Source organism: Arabidopsis lyrata, assembly GCF_000004255.2.
Source record: "Arabidopsis lyrata subsp. lyrata unplaced genomic scaffold ARALYscaffold_7, whole genome shotgun sequence".
NCBI classification, from domain to species: domain Eukaryota; kingdom Viridiplantae; phylum Streptophyta; class Magnoliopsida; order Brassicales; family Brassicaceae; genus Arabidopsis; species Arabidopsis lyrata.
This window is the reverse complement of record NW_003302549.1, coordinates 21,295,618-21,310,975: the sequence shown is the minus strand read 5'-3', so window position 1 is coordinate 21,310,975 and position 15,358 is coordinate 21,295,618. Positions and strand designations below refer to the sequence as shown.

The following is a 15,358-nucleotide window of genomic DNA, read 5'->3' as shown; positions in this document are numbered from 1 at the left end:
AAACAAAAAGTTGCAGGAAAATGTTGAATTTTGGTTTGGTGTGATTTTGATCGTTGAAAACATTTTCCGAGTTCTTCGGAGTCCCATATATAAAATACACTTTTTAATAACTGTTAATCGCATATAGTATCAATGTTATGGCCTTCACGTTGCTTGCACATCCCACCATGTAGGTGGGATGATAAAATTTTAGCGCGATTTAGATAAAATACTGTTTTGAACGGATTTGTTGTGAGTAGGGGTGTCAAAATGAGCTCGCAACTCATAAGCTGGCTCAGCTCAGCTCGATTTTTCATGAGCACGAGCTCTGTTTTTTAGGCTCATTTAATAAATGAGTTATGTGATCGAGCTTTTTTTAGATCGCGAGTTATATGAGCGAGATTTAATGAACATGAGCTCGACTTTTTTTAGATATATATATATATATATATATATATATATCTTTTCCATTTAAATTAAACAAAAATAGAATTATTCTTTTAGAAAATTTGTGTCTTTTTACATATTAATTTTAGAAGATAATTAAGTAATATAGAAATAATCTTTTAAAAAATTTATCTTAACCGTTTCCCAAAAAAAAAAAAGGAATTATCCTATTTAGATATTATATAAAACGTTTACTTGTAGATGAAGACAATGAAGATGTTGATGTAGGATCATCTCAAGAGCAAGACTCTAACACGGAATAAATTCTTGATCATTCCATATTTCTATTATCTTTAATTAATTTAATTTAATTGTTAGGATTTATTATTTGAGATTTTTTTTTTGTTTGGCGTTTTGAAATTATTTTTTTCTTGGATTTATTTCCATTATTTAACTTTAGAATTAATTATGTTATTGGATTTATTTTATTTTTTTAAAAAAAATTACAATATTTTTGTTATTATATTTATTTGTTATGAGCTAGCTCCTTTAACTCGTGACCAAAATGATCTGAGTCCGAGTTTATATATTGAAGCTCATCTAATAAATGAGCTGAGCTGAGTTAGCTCATAAAATGTCCGAGCTCATCATGAACTGAACCGAGTTGAGCGAGCTAGCTTATTTTGACACCCCTAGTTGCGAGTATCGGGAAAACCGAAATCTCAGGCTTGGCCCGTTTATAAAGTTAAGGGCCCAATATCAGGCCCTAAAATGTCAAATTCGTAATTTCTTTGATAACTTCTCTTTTACTTATGAAACTGAGTGTCCTCCACACCAATGAGACAGAAGCTGTTAAAATAGAAGCCACACGTTATTTCAATACATCCACTACACACAAAAAAAAAAAAAAAGCAGAAAAAACCTAAATTAAACATCCAAAATCATCATTCCCAAAAGCAGAATTTAATTCGATATTACTGTTATTGAATTTAAAACAAATAAAAGACCCGGTTTACTTTTCAAACCAAATTTACAAAATGTGGTATGTGGTTGAGCTCATTCGAAACTTCGTGATTCGTCGTCTCTACCAACTTGACTGTCGGATACTTATTATAACTCTGTGCTCTCTACCAACTTGACTGTCGGATACTTATTATAACTCTGTGCTCATTTCACATGGCAAAGCTTTAATGAGTGATTGTGGTCCTCGACGACTATAAAGAAACACGTACGCTTTTGAAATTTGTCCTCTTCTATTTTGTATTTCTTCAATTACATTCCAATTTCTTCGAAATTTCTCTTCTCTTTACGCGTTTTTTTGCTTCACTACAAAAACCAAAGGAGCTTGCTCTTCCAATCATACATTCTTCAATACCATTCTAATTAAGAATACTATCTTCAAGTTCAAGCATTTGTGATCTCTCATGGCTTCTTCTTCTTCTTCCTCTGGCATCATGAGATACCATGTTTTCCCGAGCTTCCATGGCCCAGATGTTCGTAGAGGGTTTCTCAGTCATTTACACGATCACTTCGCAAGCAAAGGGATCACGACGTTTAAAGATCAGGAGATCGAGAGAGGCCACACGATTAAACCTGAGCTCGTACAAGCGATTAGAGAATCTCGAGTCTCGATCGTGCTGCTCTCGAAGAAGTACGCTTCTTCGAGCTGGTGTTTAGATGAACTTGTGGAAATCTTCAAGTGCAAAGAAGATCAGGGGCAGATCGTGATGACCATCTTCTATGACGTTGATCCGTCGAGTGTACGGAAACAGAAGGGAGATTTCGGAACCGCATTCATGAAGACTTGTGAAGGGAAAAGTGAGGAGACGAAGCAGAGTTGGAGCAATGCTTTGACTCATGCTGCAAACATAGAAGGAGAACATTCTCTTAATTGGTATCTTGTTTTTATCTTCTTCATTTTTTTTTTTTCTTTTTTTTTTGTCTCTGAATGAATTAGTGCTTCAAATTTTTGTAATTTAGACCCACCAACATGATTTTGTTTTGCTTTTGTTAGGGCTAATGAAGCAGATATGATTAAAAAGATTGCTACCGATGTTTCAAACAAACTTAATCTTACACCGTCGAAGGATTTTGACGGGATGGTGGGACATGAAGCTCACTTGGCAAAATTGAACTCTTTGTTATGCTTGGAAAGTGATGAAGTCAAGATGATTGGGATTTGGGGTCCTGCAGGCATTGGTAAGTCCACCATTGCTAGAGCTTTAGACAACCAACTCTCTAGCAATTTTCAACTTAAATGTTTTATGGGGAACCTCAAGGGTAGTCTTAAGAGCAGAATGGGTGTTGATGACCATGATTCCAAGTTGTGGTTGCAAAACCAACTTCTGTCTAAGATTTTGAACCAAGAGAATATGAAAATACGTCATTTAGGTGCAATCAAAGAATGGCTACAATATCAAAGAGTGCTCATCATTCTTGATGATGTAGATGATCTAGAGCAATTAGAGGTATTGGCTAAAGAACCTTCTTGGTTTGGTTCTGGAAGCCGGATCATCGTTACCACAGAAGATAAGAAGATTTTGGAGGCACATGGGATCAACGATATCTACCATGTGGATTTTCCGTCCATGGAAGAAGCTCTTGAGATCTTATGTCTCTCTGCTTTCAAACAAAGCTCTGTACCAGATGGTTTTGAAGAGCTTGCCAATAAAGTAGCAAAGCTTTGCGGTAAGCTTCCATTAGGCCTTTGTGTCGTGGGTTCATCTTTGCGTGGGCAGAGCAAGCACGTGTGGGAACTTCAATTATCTAGAATTGATGGAAGTCTTGATGGAAAAGTTGAAGACATTTTAAAAGTGGGATATGACAGATTGTCGAAGAAAAATCAATCTCTATTCCTTCACATTGCATGCGTCTTCAACCATGAAGTCGTTGATAATGTGATATCTGTGCTTTCTGATAGTAACTTGGATGTTAGGAATGGGTTAGAGACCCTAGCCGATAAATCTCTCGTGCATAAATCTACCTATGGCCGTATAGTGATGCACCATCTACTACAACAATTGGGTAGACAGATAGTTCATGAACAGTCTGACGAGCCCGGGAAACGTCAATTTTTAACTGAGGCGGAAGAGATTTGTGATGTACTGACAACCGAAACAGTAAGTTTAAGTTCTTACATGTATATTGCCTATTTTTAGTGATAACAGTTTCATCAGTCTTCTTTGGCAATATTATTTTGTAGGGTACTGGATCTGTCATAGGTATATCATTTGATACATCCAATATCGGAGAGGTTTCTGTTGGTAAAGCGGCTTTTGAAGGAATGCGTAATCTCCGATTCCTAAGAATCTATAGGAGCTTCGGCTCCCAAAGGCACGTGTCGTTGGCTAAGTCCGTTCGGCGGAAGCGTCGTCCAATGCAAATACCAGAAGATTTGGATTATTTACCTCTTCTTAGGTTACTACATTGGAAACATTACCCAAGAAAAAGTCTGCCTTTAAGATTTCAGCCGACACGTCTTGTGGAACTCCATATGCCATACAGCAAAATTAAGAAATATTCTTTCTAGTGCTTCTAATGATTCAATTTAAATAAGAAATATTTCTCATTTAACATGCAGTCCCTTCCTAATCTCAAGATCATAGATCTGATGTGTTCCCGTCAATTGAAAGAAATCCCAAATCTTTCAAAATCTACTAATCTCGAGACATTGACACTTGCGAGGTGCACAAGTTTGGTGGAGCTTCCCTCTTCTATTAAGAATCTACAAAAACTAAAGATTCTAAATGTTGATTATTGCTCTATGCTACAAGTTATTCCCAGCAACATCAACTTAGCATCTCTTGAGAGAGTAGACATGATTGGTTGCTCACGGTTGAGAACTTTTCCAGAAATCTCCAGTAACATCAAGGTTCTCAATCTCGGAGATACAGATATAGAAGATGTCCCTCCATCAGTTGGATGTTTGTCTCGTCTTTATACCCTCAACATTTGCAGCAGAAGCCTCAAGAGATTGACACATGTACCACTCTTTATCACTAAACTATTTCTTAATGGCAGTGATATAGAGACGATTCCAGATTGCGTCATAGGTCTCACTCGTCTAGAATGGCTTTCTGTCGAAAGGTGCACAAAACTCGAGTCAATTCCGGGTCTTCCCCCCTCCCTCAAGGTCCTAGAAGCAAACGATTGTGTATCACTCAAGAGAGTACGCTTCTCTTTCCATAACCCACCCAATGTACTCCAATTCACCAACTGTTTGAAACTGGATAAAGAATCAAGAAGAGGAATCATACAACAAGCAGATTTCACTCACAAAGCAACAGGGAGATCCATAACCATCCCTCTGGCTCCGGGTACTCTCTCTGCTTCCTCAAGGTTTAAGGCTTCCATTCTCATTTTGCCAGTTGAGTACGCCGGATATGTTACAAGAAGAGGAATCATACAAAAATCAATTTACGATTATGTATGCTTACCAGGTAAAAAAATCCCTGCAGAGTTCACTCACAAAGCTACAGGGAGATCCATAACCATCCCTCTGGCTCCGGGTACTCTCTCTGCTTCCTCAAGGTTTAAGGCTTGCCTTCTCATTTCCCCAGTTAAAGACTACGGATATGAACGTATAAGCTGTAGTATAAGAAGCAAAGGAGGTGTTACAGTTCATAGCTGCGAGCTTCCATTTTATGTTTTGAGTTTTCGGTCAAAACATCTGTTTATAGTTCATGGTGACTTGTTTCGCCAACGAAACAATTGCTATGAAGTGGATGTGACTATGAGCGAGATTACATTTGAGTTCAACCACAAGTACATCGGTGACAAGATTATAGAGTGTGGTGTACAGATCATGACAGAGGAAGCTGAGGATAGCAGCAGCAGGAAATTGGACAACTATGAAACTGAGAGTAGCAGCAGCGAAGTGGACAGCCATGAAACTGAGAGTAGCAGCAGCGAAGTGGACAGCCATGAAACTGAGAGTAGCAGCAGCGAAGTGGACAGCCATGAAACTGAGAGTAGCAGCAGCGAAGTGGACAGCCATGAAACTGAGAGTAGCAGCAGCGAAGATGGAAATGGAGATGAAAACATCAAAACCAGTAAACAAACAGGTTTTAGGAGTTGGCTTCGGAAGTTTTTTTGTCTAGAAGAGAAGAAGATGAATACGACGGAGGGAATTCTCATGGAGTCTCATGAGACCAAGCCAGTTTTTTGTACTTTGCTTCACCATCTTCGTAAGGTACTATCTTCTAGATAACAGATGGAGATGGAGATTATGAGCCTCAAGCTGTTCAGCTCTGTAAAGATGAAAACATCATAGGTTGTTGGATTTAATTTGGAAAGCTGAATCTGGGGTAGAAGAAGAATAAACCTTCATCTTAGGTCGTAGGATTCAGTCAGGGGAAGAAGATGGATCTTACATTATATTAGGGGTATTTATTGGTTTGAGTATATTTGTATTTTATTAAAAATTAGTTATGCATTTGATCGGTAAAGATTAATGATTACTGATTCTGGACACTAGCCATTAGTGGTATCGAGTTTATTCCCGATTTTTTCACACGTTTCCCGTCATTTGTAACTTGTTACTGTTTAGGTCTTCCCATTAACGAGCATAAGTATTTGTCATCCACTAGAGACCAGTCTCCTTAATTTCTGTTGTTGATTTGGTTGTTGATGTGTGTGTGGGTTGTTGTAGAAGATGTATTGCTGTGTTCTTTAGTCGTTGTGATTCTTGGTTAAGACTTCATTGCTTTGGGGACAATCTTAAGAGATGGATTTATCTGAGTTTGAACGTAGATTGCCTTAGCCATAGAACCTAAGCGTTAGAAGCTTATGTGAATCAAGCTATCAACGTAGGATTCCTGCAGGTTCTTGTTTACATGAACATGACGCTTAACATTATATTCTTTCTGTTTCAGGTAGGAGATAGGGAATTTCGACAAGACACTGATTCTCCAGAGATCAAAACTAAGTCCACACAAGGAGACCATACAGTTCCAGGTTGTTGGAGCAGTGCCTTGTGTTGTGAGCATAAAAAGGCAAAACCCTTGAAAGAAGGTTGATAGCATTAGAGAAAACAGAAGCATTGCAGCTCACACCGTCCATCCATCGAGAAGTAACCCATGAACTGATGATACTTTCAGTATTTTTTTCCGGATTGATTGATCGTAGAATCATAATCCTGTTTCCATTGGCCTTAATTAGCTGTTTAAGTACTAAGAAAAGTCTTGTTACCTTTTGATCTAGTTAATTAGCTGTTTAAGTAGTAAGAAAAGTTTTGTGATCTTGTGAATTACTTGAGAATCATATTAATGTTTCCATCGGTCTTAGTGAATTACTTTATTGTTGAATTAAGTAAAATATCAAACTCCAGCGTTTGCAAAGAAAGTTTGGTTCTTGATATTCAAATGTAGCTCCTCAACACTCAACTCCTTTCATTCATCGGTGAACTCTTTAATTGTTTCAGCTCCAAGATTATTCTTTTGGTAATCGACTTAAACCTTGGGTGTTTAGAATTCTTTTAAGGCCCATAACTTTGATAATAGTGAATCCCAAAGGCCCAAATCACCAAATCTCTAATGGTGATGATGCGAATCGTGTGAGAAGAAAGAATGAAGAAATGAGAGAGCTCCTGTGAATTACGAACATTAATGGCGGCCACTCCGTGGTACTTTGTCGCAGTACTTCTCACCATTCTCACCAGCTCTCAGGTTCCAATTTCCAACCCTAATTCTCCAATTCCTTTCTTCTTCTCTTGGTAGTTATGATTGAATCCGAGATTCATTTTCGCTTTGTTTCTGCGCGAGTTTATAGATCTATAAATTGAGTTATTGGTGGTGTTATTATCTCCAAAATCTATTTCTGGTTCATGTACGTCGGTTAGAGTGTGTGTGATAATTGCTATTTTCCACGGCTTCGAGCAATGTCATGTTAGATCGTTAGATTCGATGTTCCAGTGGATTCTGGTTTTCAATTTGCGAATGCTTGATTAATTTGATTGTTCGATATATGTTGCTGAAGAAGTTTTGTGAGAATTTGTTCACTAAAAGTTGTTATTAGTTTATACAAGTCATGATCATCATTCTTTATGTTCTTCTGGCTTTAGGTTTGAGATAGCAATATTCACTGGATAGATTCGAAAACGAGAGATATTTGTTTCCATTCTCTCACTGTGTAAACATATGCCTCAGGGAATTTTAACAACTCTTTCTCAAAGCAATGGAGGTTATAAGTATGATTATGCTACTGTTCCCTTTCTTGCCGAAGTTTTTAAGGTATTTTTTTGCTTCTCTAAATGTTTTGACGGATTTTTGCATGTCTTATTTAGCTGCTGAGTTTGTTTACTTTTGTTAAATTTTTCTGCAGCTGATAGTCTCTGCTTTATTTCTCTGGAGAGAGATGCGGACATCTTCCTCAACAACTTCGAGGATTACTACGGATTGGAAGAGCGTGCGCTTATTTGTTATTCCTTCTCTTATATACCTGATCCATAACAATGTGCAGTTTGCTACATTGACTTTTGTAGACACATCCACTTATCAGATAATGGGTAATTTGAAGATTGTGACCACTGGTATACTCTTCAGGTATCCGTTTCGTGTGCCGTCTTTCTCTGTATAATCCTTTTGCGCTGAGCTCTCTCTGTGGATTAACTAACTAATTTGTAATTTGTAATTTGTAATTGGTCGTTGTTATAGGTTATTTTTGAAAAGGAAACTATCTAAACTTCAGTGGATGGCAATTGGTCTTTTAGCTGTTGGAACAACTACCAGCCAGGTGTGGTGATGCATACATTAAATTGTGTATGCTATTTTTCCTTTCTATTTTAGTACTTATAGTCTTATGATTCTCAAGATGTTCATGTTATTCTACTTAGCAGTCAGCACACTAGATTTGTACTGGTAATTTAAAAGCTAGGCTGGCGTAAAAATTTCAACCATTCAATTTTATCTTGTCGTTTCAGGTGAAGGGATGTGGAGAAGCTTCATGTGATTCTTTATTCACGGCACCAATACAAGGTTATTTGCTGGGCATCCTCTCAGCTGGTTTGTCTGCGCTAGCCGGAATCTACACAGAGTTTCTGATGAAGAGAAACAACGACACCTTATACTGGCAAAACTTGCAGTTGTATACGTAGGTATCTCTTCTTCGCATCAAACTTTCTCATGCCAAGAGTTTTATTGTCACACTACTTAATCAACTTAGAATCCCTCTTCATTAGGAATGGTATCTGGTTCAATCATCATATCTTTTCTTTCTTTACTCACCAGGTTTGGTTCACTTTTCAACGTTGCCCGACTTATAGCAGATGATTTCAGACACGGGTTTGAAAAGGGTCCTTGGTGGCAACGTATCTTTGATGGGTACAGCATCACCACTTGGATGGTAGTTCTGAATCTTGGTTCCACCGGCTTACTGGTCTCGTGGTTAATGAAGTATGCAGACAATATCGTGAAGGTGAAAGATCAATCTTTTTCTTCATAATCAAACATAAGAAAGTAAAAAAATAAATCTGTTCTTAAACTCACATTTTACATTTTTCTTCTAGGTTTATTCTACATCAATGGCGATGCTACTTACTATGGTTGCTTCCATATACCTCTTCAGCTTCAAACCAACACTGCAGGTTTGTATATGATTTATCTCGGATCAGATCTTCCTTCTTGTATTTGCCTCATTCGTCTTCTTTTGCCTGATACAATCTGCAGCTTTTCTTGGGTATCGTCATATGCATCATGTCACTTCATATGTACTTTGCTCCTCCACACACGCTCGTGGACTTGCCAGTGACAAATGAAGCACATCCCAAGATCTTAAAGCAAGTTGTCGTAGAAGAAAAGACAGATTCTTGAATCAAATTGGACGAAAAGGTTAGTCAACATATAGGAAAAGCAATTTGCTAAGTAAATGAACACAATGATCTTCTTCTAGCTTCATTTCTAATAGAGAATCAGAAACTTGGATATGAGTTCTTTCGACTATCAATGATCTGATAGTTTATGCACGTACCGATTATATTCTTTGTAAATGTACATCGAGGTGCGTAGAAGTAGTAAATTTGATTGTTGAAGCCTGTTGTTTTCTTTTTCTTACGCTGATGATATGTAAGAATGTCTACCAGATAACTAGTGTGTTCCTTTTTTGACCGGCTGGTCTGATGTGTTTGGGTTATCTGGAGTTGGTTCAGGTTTGGTTTATAGGCATTGAGCTTTGTATAGGTGTTGGTTCGAGTTCGGTTTATAGGCATTGAGCTTTCTAAAGTGTGGACGTTCTTAACCACGACGCTATTACGGATTCGGAAGAAAACAAATGTTATACCACAAAAACACAAAAAATATAGAACAAATTTGATTTAGCTTCCACTCTTGTTTTGAAAACAATAGTCACATGACGGGCATCATACTATCTTCACATCTTCTAAATGTCGTGAGCAACACTCTACAAAATGATAGTAAAATTATTTATAAACTTTTCACTTATGTAGTAGTGGTTGAAGATGAACTTTGTAACTTTGTTTTTTATCCCGGTCTTTTTTTTTTTTCCGCTTATTTTCGTTGTAACAAAGTAACAAACTGAAGTGATAATCAATCATTTTCTTAATAAATGGTAGTTTATCCAAAAAAAAGCATTAATACGATTTCGTATCTTTGCATATCAAAACTTAAGAAAAAATGTAGTTGAAGTCTATTATACTAGTGTGATATACCATGGCCACGAGTCACTCCATCTCCATAGATTCTTATTTATGACACATTGACGAAAGGGAAATGGTAAGCCAAATCCGTAACGATAGGGGCACTTGTAAACATTAAAAGAACACGACGTACTAGTCGTCGCATGCATGCAACTAGAAAGATTTAGATGTTTCCAAAGAATCAAGAATGGGTCCATCTTCCCTCATTTTATCCCCAACGAAAGTTCAAGAAACAACGATCACACTCCTCCACTAATAAATTGAATCAAATATTGAGCTTTTTAATAGATGATCATTAGGGTTATTTTGAACAAGAGAGGATTTCGGTTTTTAAAAATAGCATTAACTTGCATTTGAGTCTGATAAACCTGAGTTAACGATGTTCAGAGCATAAACTTAAGTAATTTAGAAAATTGAATTATATTTCCCATCACCAAGTTGCCTTCAACACTAAATTCGATCGTAGTCTTTACAGTTACTAAGGAACCAACAAAAAAAAGAAGCATTAAATTCGCTTCTGTTTTTGTGAAAACGAAAACTAACAAAATTCAACGAAAGCCAATTAATGAGAAATAATACAAGACACACAAAAGAGTTATCTCGGTGCATTTAATATGTGAAGTGATTAATATAGCAGCCTCCAATATTGAATTTGTTACAATCAAGGGATTAACTAAAAAAACAAAAACCAAATTAAATGGCATCGAAGTAATATATGACTTTGAAACTTTAAATCAACGCTTTAGTGATTTTAAAATCTCCCTAGAAACATTCATATATATATAGCCGTTTAATTTTTGTTCTTGTTTGGCATTTTTCTTAAAATGAATAAAATCTGGCTTTAGTTCATTGTTAAACACACAAACTTCAATCGAAATAATATTAGAGGTGACTTTTTCAATTCTTAATAAGAGAAGTATTTTAGTTTTAGGCATAAGTGATAAATACTTTCATGTTTACCATTTTTAACAGTTGTGGTTTTTTTTTTTTTTTTGACTCAACTTCAACTTCATATTAACCAATAATTAGTTACATATTGTCTATGTCCACAAAGAGTTTAGCCACATTGGCATTATAGAATACAACTTAGGGTCATAATTCTCAAAAGAAATAGACTCCTTTGCTATTCTATCCGCGGTCCGCCACATCATTGCCTTCTCGAAACGTGAACACCACTTAATTTGTGGTTTTGTCACTTAATTTGTTATTAAGAAATGCTTTACATAGTTAATGAAAATATATAAAAATCATGGTATTTGTACTCATTATCAATTGTATGTGAAATATACTTATTAGACATACTATGTAGTACTCAATTAGTCCATAAAGAATTATAATTCATGTATTACAAATTTAATGATTATTCAGCTTTGCAAGATGTTTGATATGATTAATATCGCATTTGATGTAGCCTACGACAGAGACCTGGATAAATCAAATACAGAAAAGACAAACATTAACACACAAAAGAACAAAACTAAATATTAAATTAACATAGTAGCAAAAAAATAAAGAAGAAAATATCAAAATCTAGTACGTGCTTGCATCTACATGATCCAACGAAGTTCTTCGCCTATCCACAATATATTGTCTTGCCTATATAAACACATATCCCATTTCCTCATAAGAAACCTCAAGCCCTAAATCAAATCTCAAGAAACCTAGCTTTCTTGTCAAACAATCAAACCCTTTTTAGATATAACAAATGGGAATCAAATTCAGCCATGTTCCTTCGAATACAACCATTCACTACATAAGTCATCATGATAACCATCAAGATGGTGAAGATCAAAGGAGCAAGACGACCACGAAGGTTGATCAGGACAAGACTCAAAATCGATCAAGCAGCTTTCAGATTCCACTTCATTATCCAAAGTATACAAAGAGTGATTATGAGAAAATGCCAGAGTGGCAATTGGATCAGCTTCTGAGAGAGTATGGCTTGCCGGTTATCGGAGATTCTTACGAGAAGAGGAAATTTGCCATCGGAGCTTTTCTCTGGTCGTCGGAGAACGAGCACTAGATAGTTTCATCGTACGTCGTCGTTTCATATGGCGCTATTTAAATAAAAATAAGTTGGTGAAATTGAGTAAAAGAACATGTTTGCATGTATATTTATTATATATATATTATATTATCTTGTACATGTATGTTTTATATAACAATATGTATAGACAGGATATGTTCTTTGGGACATGTATGTTTTATAAAATATATATATATTATATGTATCGATCGTATGTTTCTCTACTCTCCATGTATGTTGTTACCTCATGGGCACGACATTTGTAATAGCTATACTAAACTTTATACTCCCTCTGTTTTAAATTAAAGTATCCTTTAAGGATTGTACTTTTGTTTTAAAATATAAGTTTTGTTTTAAACTTTCAATTTAAAATTTGGCATAAAATTCATGTGTGAAAGTATTTTGCTTCATTATCTTAATCTTACACTAGCGAGTTTTAGATGATTGCTTCATCTAAACATGCTCATATTTGTGATCTTTGATACTCCAAAAGGCGAAAAATTGTACTTTTGGAAACACGAATCCATGAAATTTCTTGCAAAACACATCCATTATATTTATTGTACGATTGTGTTAGATATCGCAAATTTATAATTAAAAAGTAAAAATTAACAATCAGTAAATTGATTAAAAGCAAAATGAAACTGCTTTGATGGAAGATATATTGGCCGCTTAGAACTGAGGATTTGTAAGTTTTAGTTGACAAATGACAATGTAGATCTATTTCACGTCATGAACAATATTGTCGTTCCCGTCAGAACTTTGAGTCTATTTCGTACATACTCGAACATGTACATATATAATAAACATTAGAAAATGATCTTTGGGTGTTGGATTCTCCCCTAGAACTAGATGCGTGATTACCACCTCACAAAAGATCATCCCCTACAAGTTCAACATGGACCTGACAAGACCTACGCTCGATGATGGACGTGTGCTTATTCCAATGACCATCTAGAATATAAACTTTCACCAAACCACATTTGTTCATTACGGGTTTCACTAATACCTGTAAATGAGTTATGACTGTTTAAAATTTGTAATGTGTATTACAGATCTTCTAAGGATAAATTTTCAATAAATCTTATCTTGTGCAAACTCTAATCCAACAACCGTTGTGAAGATGTTATAAGCATTATAGAACTAAAAGATGGCGCACATTCTTACATATATTTCAAGCAATTATAATCATTGTCTGAACAAATTTATATATTCCACCAAAATTACATATAAACCGGTTAGCAAAATATATGATTATTTACACTAAATTAAATTAGAGTTAGTAGTATATGAAAACTTAGCATATAAAATATTCAAAACTTATAAGTATATGCAAGAATGAACGTCTCTCAAAGAAATTGATTTTTTCCCATGATGGGCATCATAGCAGCACACGCCATGTTCATACTAAGATTAAGTTTGTCTATTGAGATTTTAGTGATATTGACTTATGCTCAATCCTAACAAAATATGAACAATGAAATAAAAAAATTTGTTCATATTAAGCACAAAACTCTTATCATGGAACATCTTTTCACATGAAAAAAAATAGAAGTGTTTTGCTGATATAGACATTCTAGATTAAAAGAGAATTCTCTTATTATATATAGAAACTATTTTAGATCGCTTATACTTTTTCGATGTGAGATTATAACATTGTGGACTCCACAATTAAAATTAAGATATTGGAGAACTCAAATACGCTTTGACAAATAATTTAGTCATCAAGCCGGAAATATCAACAAAAAAACTCATTGATACGATGAACTCAACTGCCGAGTTTATGGACATGAAGAAATCAACCACGGAAATCAGTTAGTTTTTATAGGTAGTATGGTTGCGATAATGTACATGAAACAAGTTCATGATTCAATTGAAATTGTAAAAATTTATTAAAAAAAATTTACATCAATTTTTGTAAACTTTTGGATAATTTTTACGAGGATATATGTACTTCAGTAGCTTTAAAAATTATTTGCACCTATAATTTTTTAACAAAATGTTGTGACTTGTGAAATTAATGCATTTTCTTTCATTTATCTGATTTCACCAAACTAGAATTTTGTAAGTAAATAATGAAAAAATCCTAATTTCACCAAACTTAGAAACCAAAGCGAGCACTAGATCTGATTTCATCAATTTCGTTAGTTAATATACTTAATAGCTTGCAATTTGGATCATGGATAAAAAGAATAATTTGCCAAATTTATTTCTCGTCACAGTTGTATTGTCACTACAAGAAACAAGGGATTTAAAGTCATTTTATTAGGATCATTTTACTAAATGACCTTAAATTCTTAAACTATAGGGGATTTAGAGTCAGTTCAATAACTGACTTAATTATTTGATGTTAAATTCTAAAATCTATGGGCTTTTAAAGCCCAAACGCTTTTGCTTCAGCTTATTTTCAAAAGTCCAAATTCTTTAATACAAATTTAAGCCCATTTGGTTCAGCTTTTAAAGCCCAAACTCTATGTATTCTAGAATACTACGGGTCTTCTTCTCCAAAGCTTTCACGAGAACCAAATCGAGCTTTTGATCATTCAAAATCAGAATCGAAGATCTTCAATTCCATCAAAATCGAGGAGCTTCGTTTCTCTGATTTCTTCGATTGAGGTAATTCTTCAATTTCTAATGCGTTAAGATTGATATTTTTCGAAGATCTTCAATTCCATCAAAATCTAATGCGTTAAGATTGATAGATTTCTGGTCGATTCGTTATAGCTCAACGCATTAGGAGTCAGATGTAGCTCAACACGTTTGTTTCGTTTATTTATGGTCGATTCGTTATAGTTCAACGCAGTAGGTTGGATATGTGTGGTGTTCAATCGTTCTTAGGTTGGATCTGTGTGGTGTTCAATCGATTTCTTAGGTTGATTCTAACACTAATTTTGATTTCGACCATAAACTGAAGGAAGATACTGAAGTAAGGTACTAACTCTCTCTCTCTCTCTCTCTCTCTCTCTCTCTCTCTCTCTCTCTCTCTCTCTCTCTCTCTCTCTCTCTCTCTCTCTCTCTCTCTCTCTCTCTCTCTCTCTGTCTGAGACTGTTTATTAAATTCTTGTACCCTTGGTTGGGTTAGGTCTCCCTATACCTATGCGTGTATCCGCTTGTATTGCTAAGGTAAAGAGGACGCCACACTTTTGAAAGAGCGATGATGTATGATTGAAAGCCTGAGGAAGATTTCTAATTCGGAGGAAACTGTAACACCCTAGACACCCGAGTAAACCGAATAAGCGATAGGACAAAAAACAAGACACCCCACCGTGACATATAAGTGCCCCCCCGACCTTTACATTAAGATAGTCAAAAACCCT

The 15,358-nt window shown here is 35.4% G+C and overlaps 4 protein-coding genes across 17 annotated transcripts in view; all 4 read left to right on the top strand.

Annotated features, from left to right (window-relative positions):
* Positions 1-6,637, top strand: part of LOC9306693 (disease resistance protein RML1A) — a 34,554-nt gene extending 27,917 nt beyond the window's left edge. For 3 of the 12 annotated variants that reach the window (XM_021016594.1, XM_021016599.1, XM_021016598.1), the window contains exons 5-6: positions 4,764-5,557; positions 6,240-6,613. In XM_021016594.1, the coding sequence (XP_020872253.1) occupies positions 4,764-5,557; positions 6,240-6,383 (938 nt within the window). In that variant the 3' untranslated portion in view covers positions 6,384-6,613. The other 9 variants (XM_021016592.1, XM_021016591.1, XM_021016590.1 and 6 more) reach the window with 6 other exon arrangements.
* Positions 6,638-6,806: 169 nt separating this feature from the next.
* On the top strand, positions 6,807-9,492 carry LOC9306692 (CMP-sialic acid transporter 1). The gene is made up of 8 exons (XM_002870575.2): positions 6,807-7,031; positions 7,512-7,595; positions 7,687-7,907; positions 8,019-8,097; positions 8,285-8,454; positions 8,592-8,778; positions 8,870-8,947; positions 9,030-9,492. The coding sequence occupies exons 1-8, from the start codon at positions 6,972-6,974 to the stop codon at positions 9,171-9,173; spliced, it is 1,023 nt and encodes a 340-aa protein (XP_002870621.1). The 5' UTR covers positions 6,807-6,971; the 3' UTR covers positions 9,174-9,492.
* Positions 9,493-11,555: 2,063 nt separating this feature from the next.
* Positions 11,556-12,349, top strand: LOC9306691. Its single transcript, XM_021019034.1, has one exon. The coding sequence runs from the start codon at positions 11,721-11,723 to the stop codon at positions 12,036-12,038; it is 318 nt and encodes a 105-aa protein (XP_020874693.1). The 5' UTR covers positions 11,556-11,720; the 3' UTR covers positions 12,039-12,349.
* A 2,178-nt stretch (positions 12,350-14,527) lies between these two features.
* The window catches only part of LOC9306690, a 2,740-nt gene continuing 1,909 nt past the window's right edge, over positions 14,528-15,358 (top strand). Inside the window, exons 1-2 of one of the 3 annotated variants that reach the window (XM_021019681.1) lie at positions 14,528-14,657; positions 14,956-14,972. The gene's annotated coding sequence lies outside the window, so the exon portion shown is untranslated. Of the gene's footprint in view, positions 14,658-14,913; positions 14,973-15,358 lie in introns of all 3 variants that reach the window. The other 2 variants (XM_021019680.1, XM_002870573.2) reach the window with 2 other exon arrangements.

Coding starts and splice junctions, on each gene's coding strand:
- LOC9306692 (XM_002870575.2), top strand. CDS start 6,972: ATGGCGGCCACTCCGTGGTACTTTGTCGCAGTACTTCTCACCATTCTC. Junction 7,596..7,686: donor TTCTTGCCGAAGTTTTTAAG/GTATTTTTTTGC, acceptor ATTTTTCTGCAG/CTGATAGTCTCTGCTTTATT. Junction 8,455..8,591: donor CAAAACTTGCAGTTGTATAC/GTAGGTATCTCT, acceptor TTTACTCACCAG/GTTTGGTTCACTTTTCAACG.
- LOC9306691 (XM_021019034.1), top strand. CDS start 11,721: ATGGGAATCAAATTCAGCCATGTTCCTTCGAATACAACCATTCACTAC.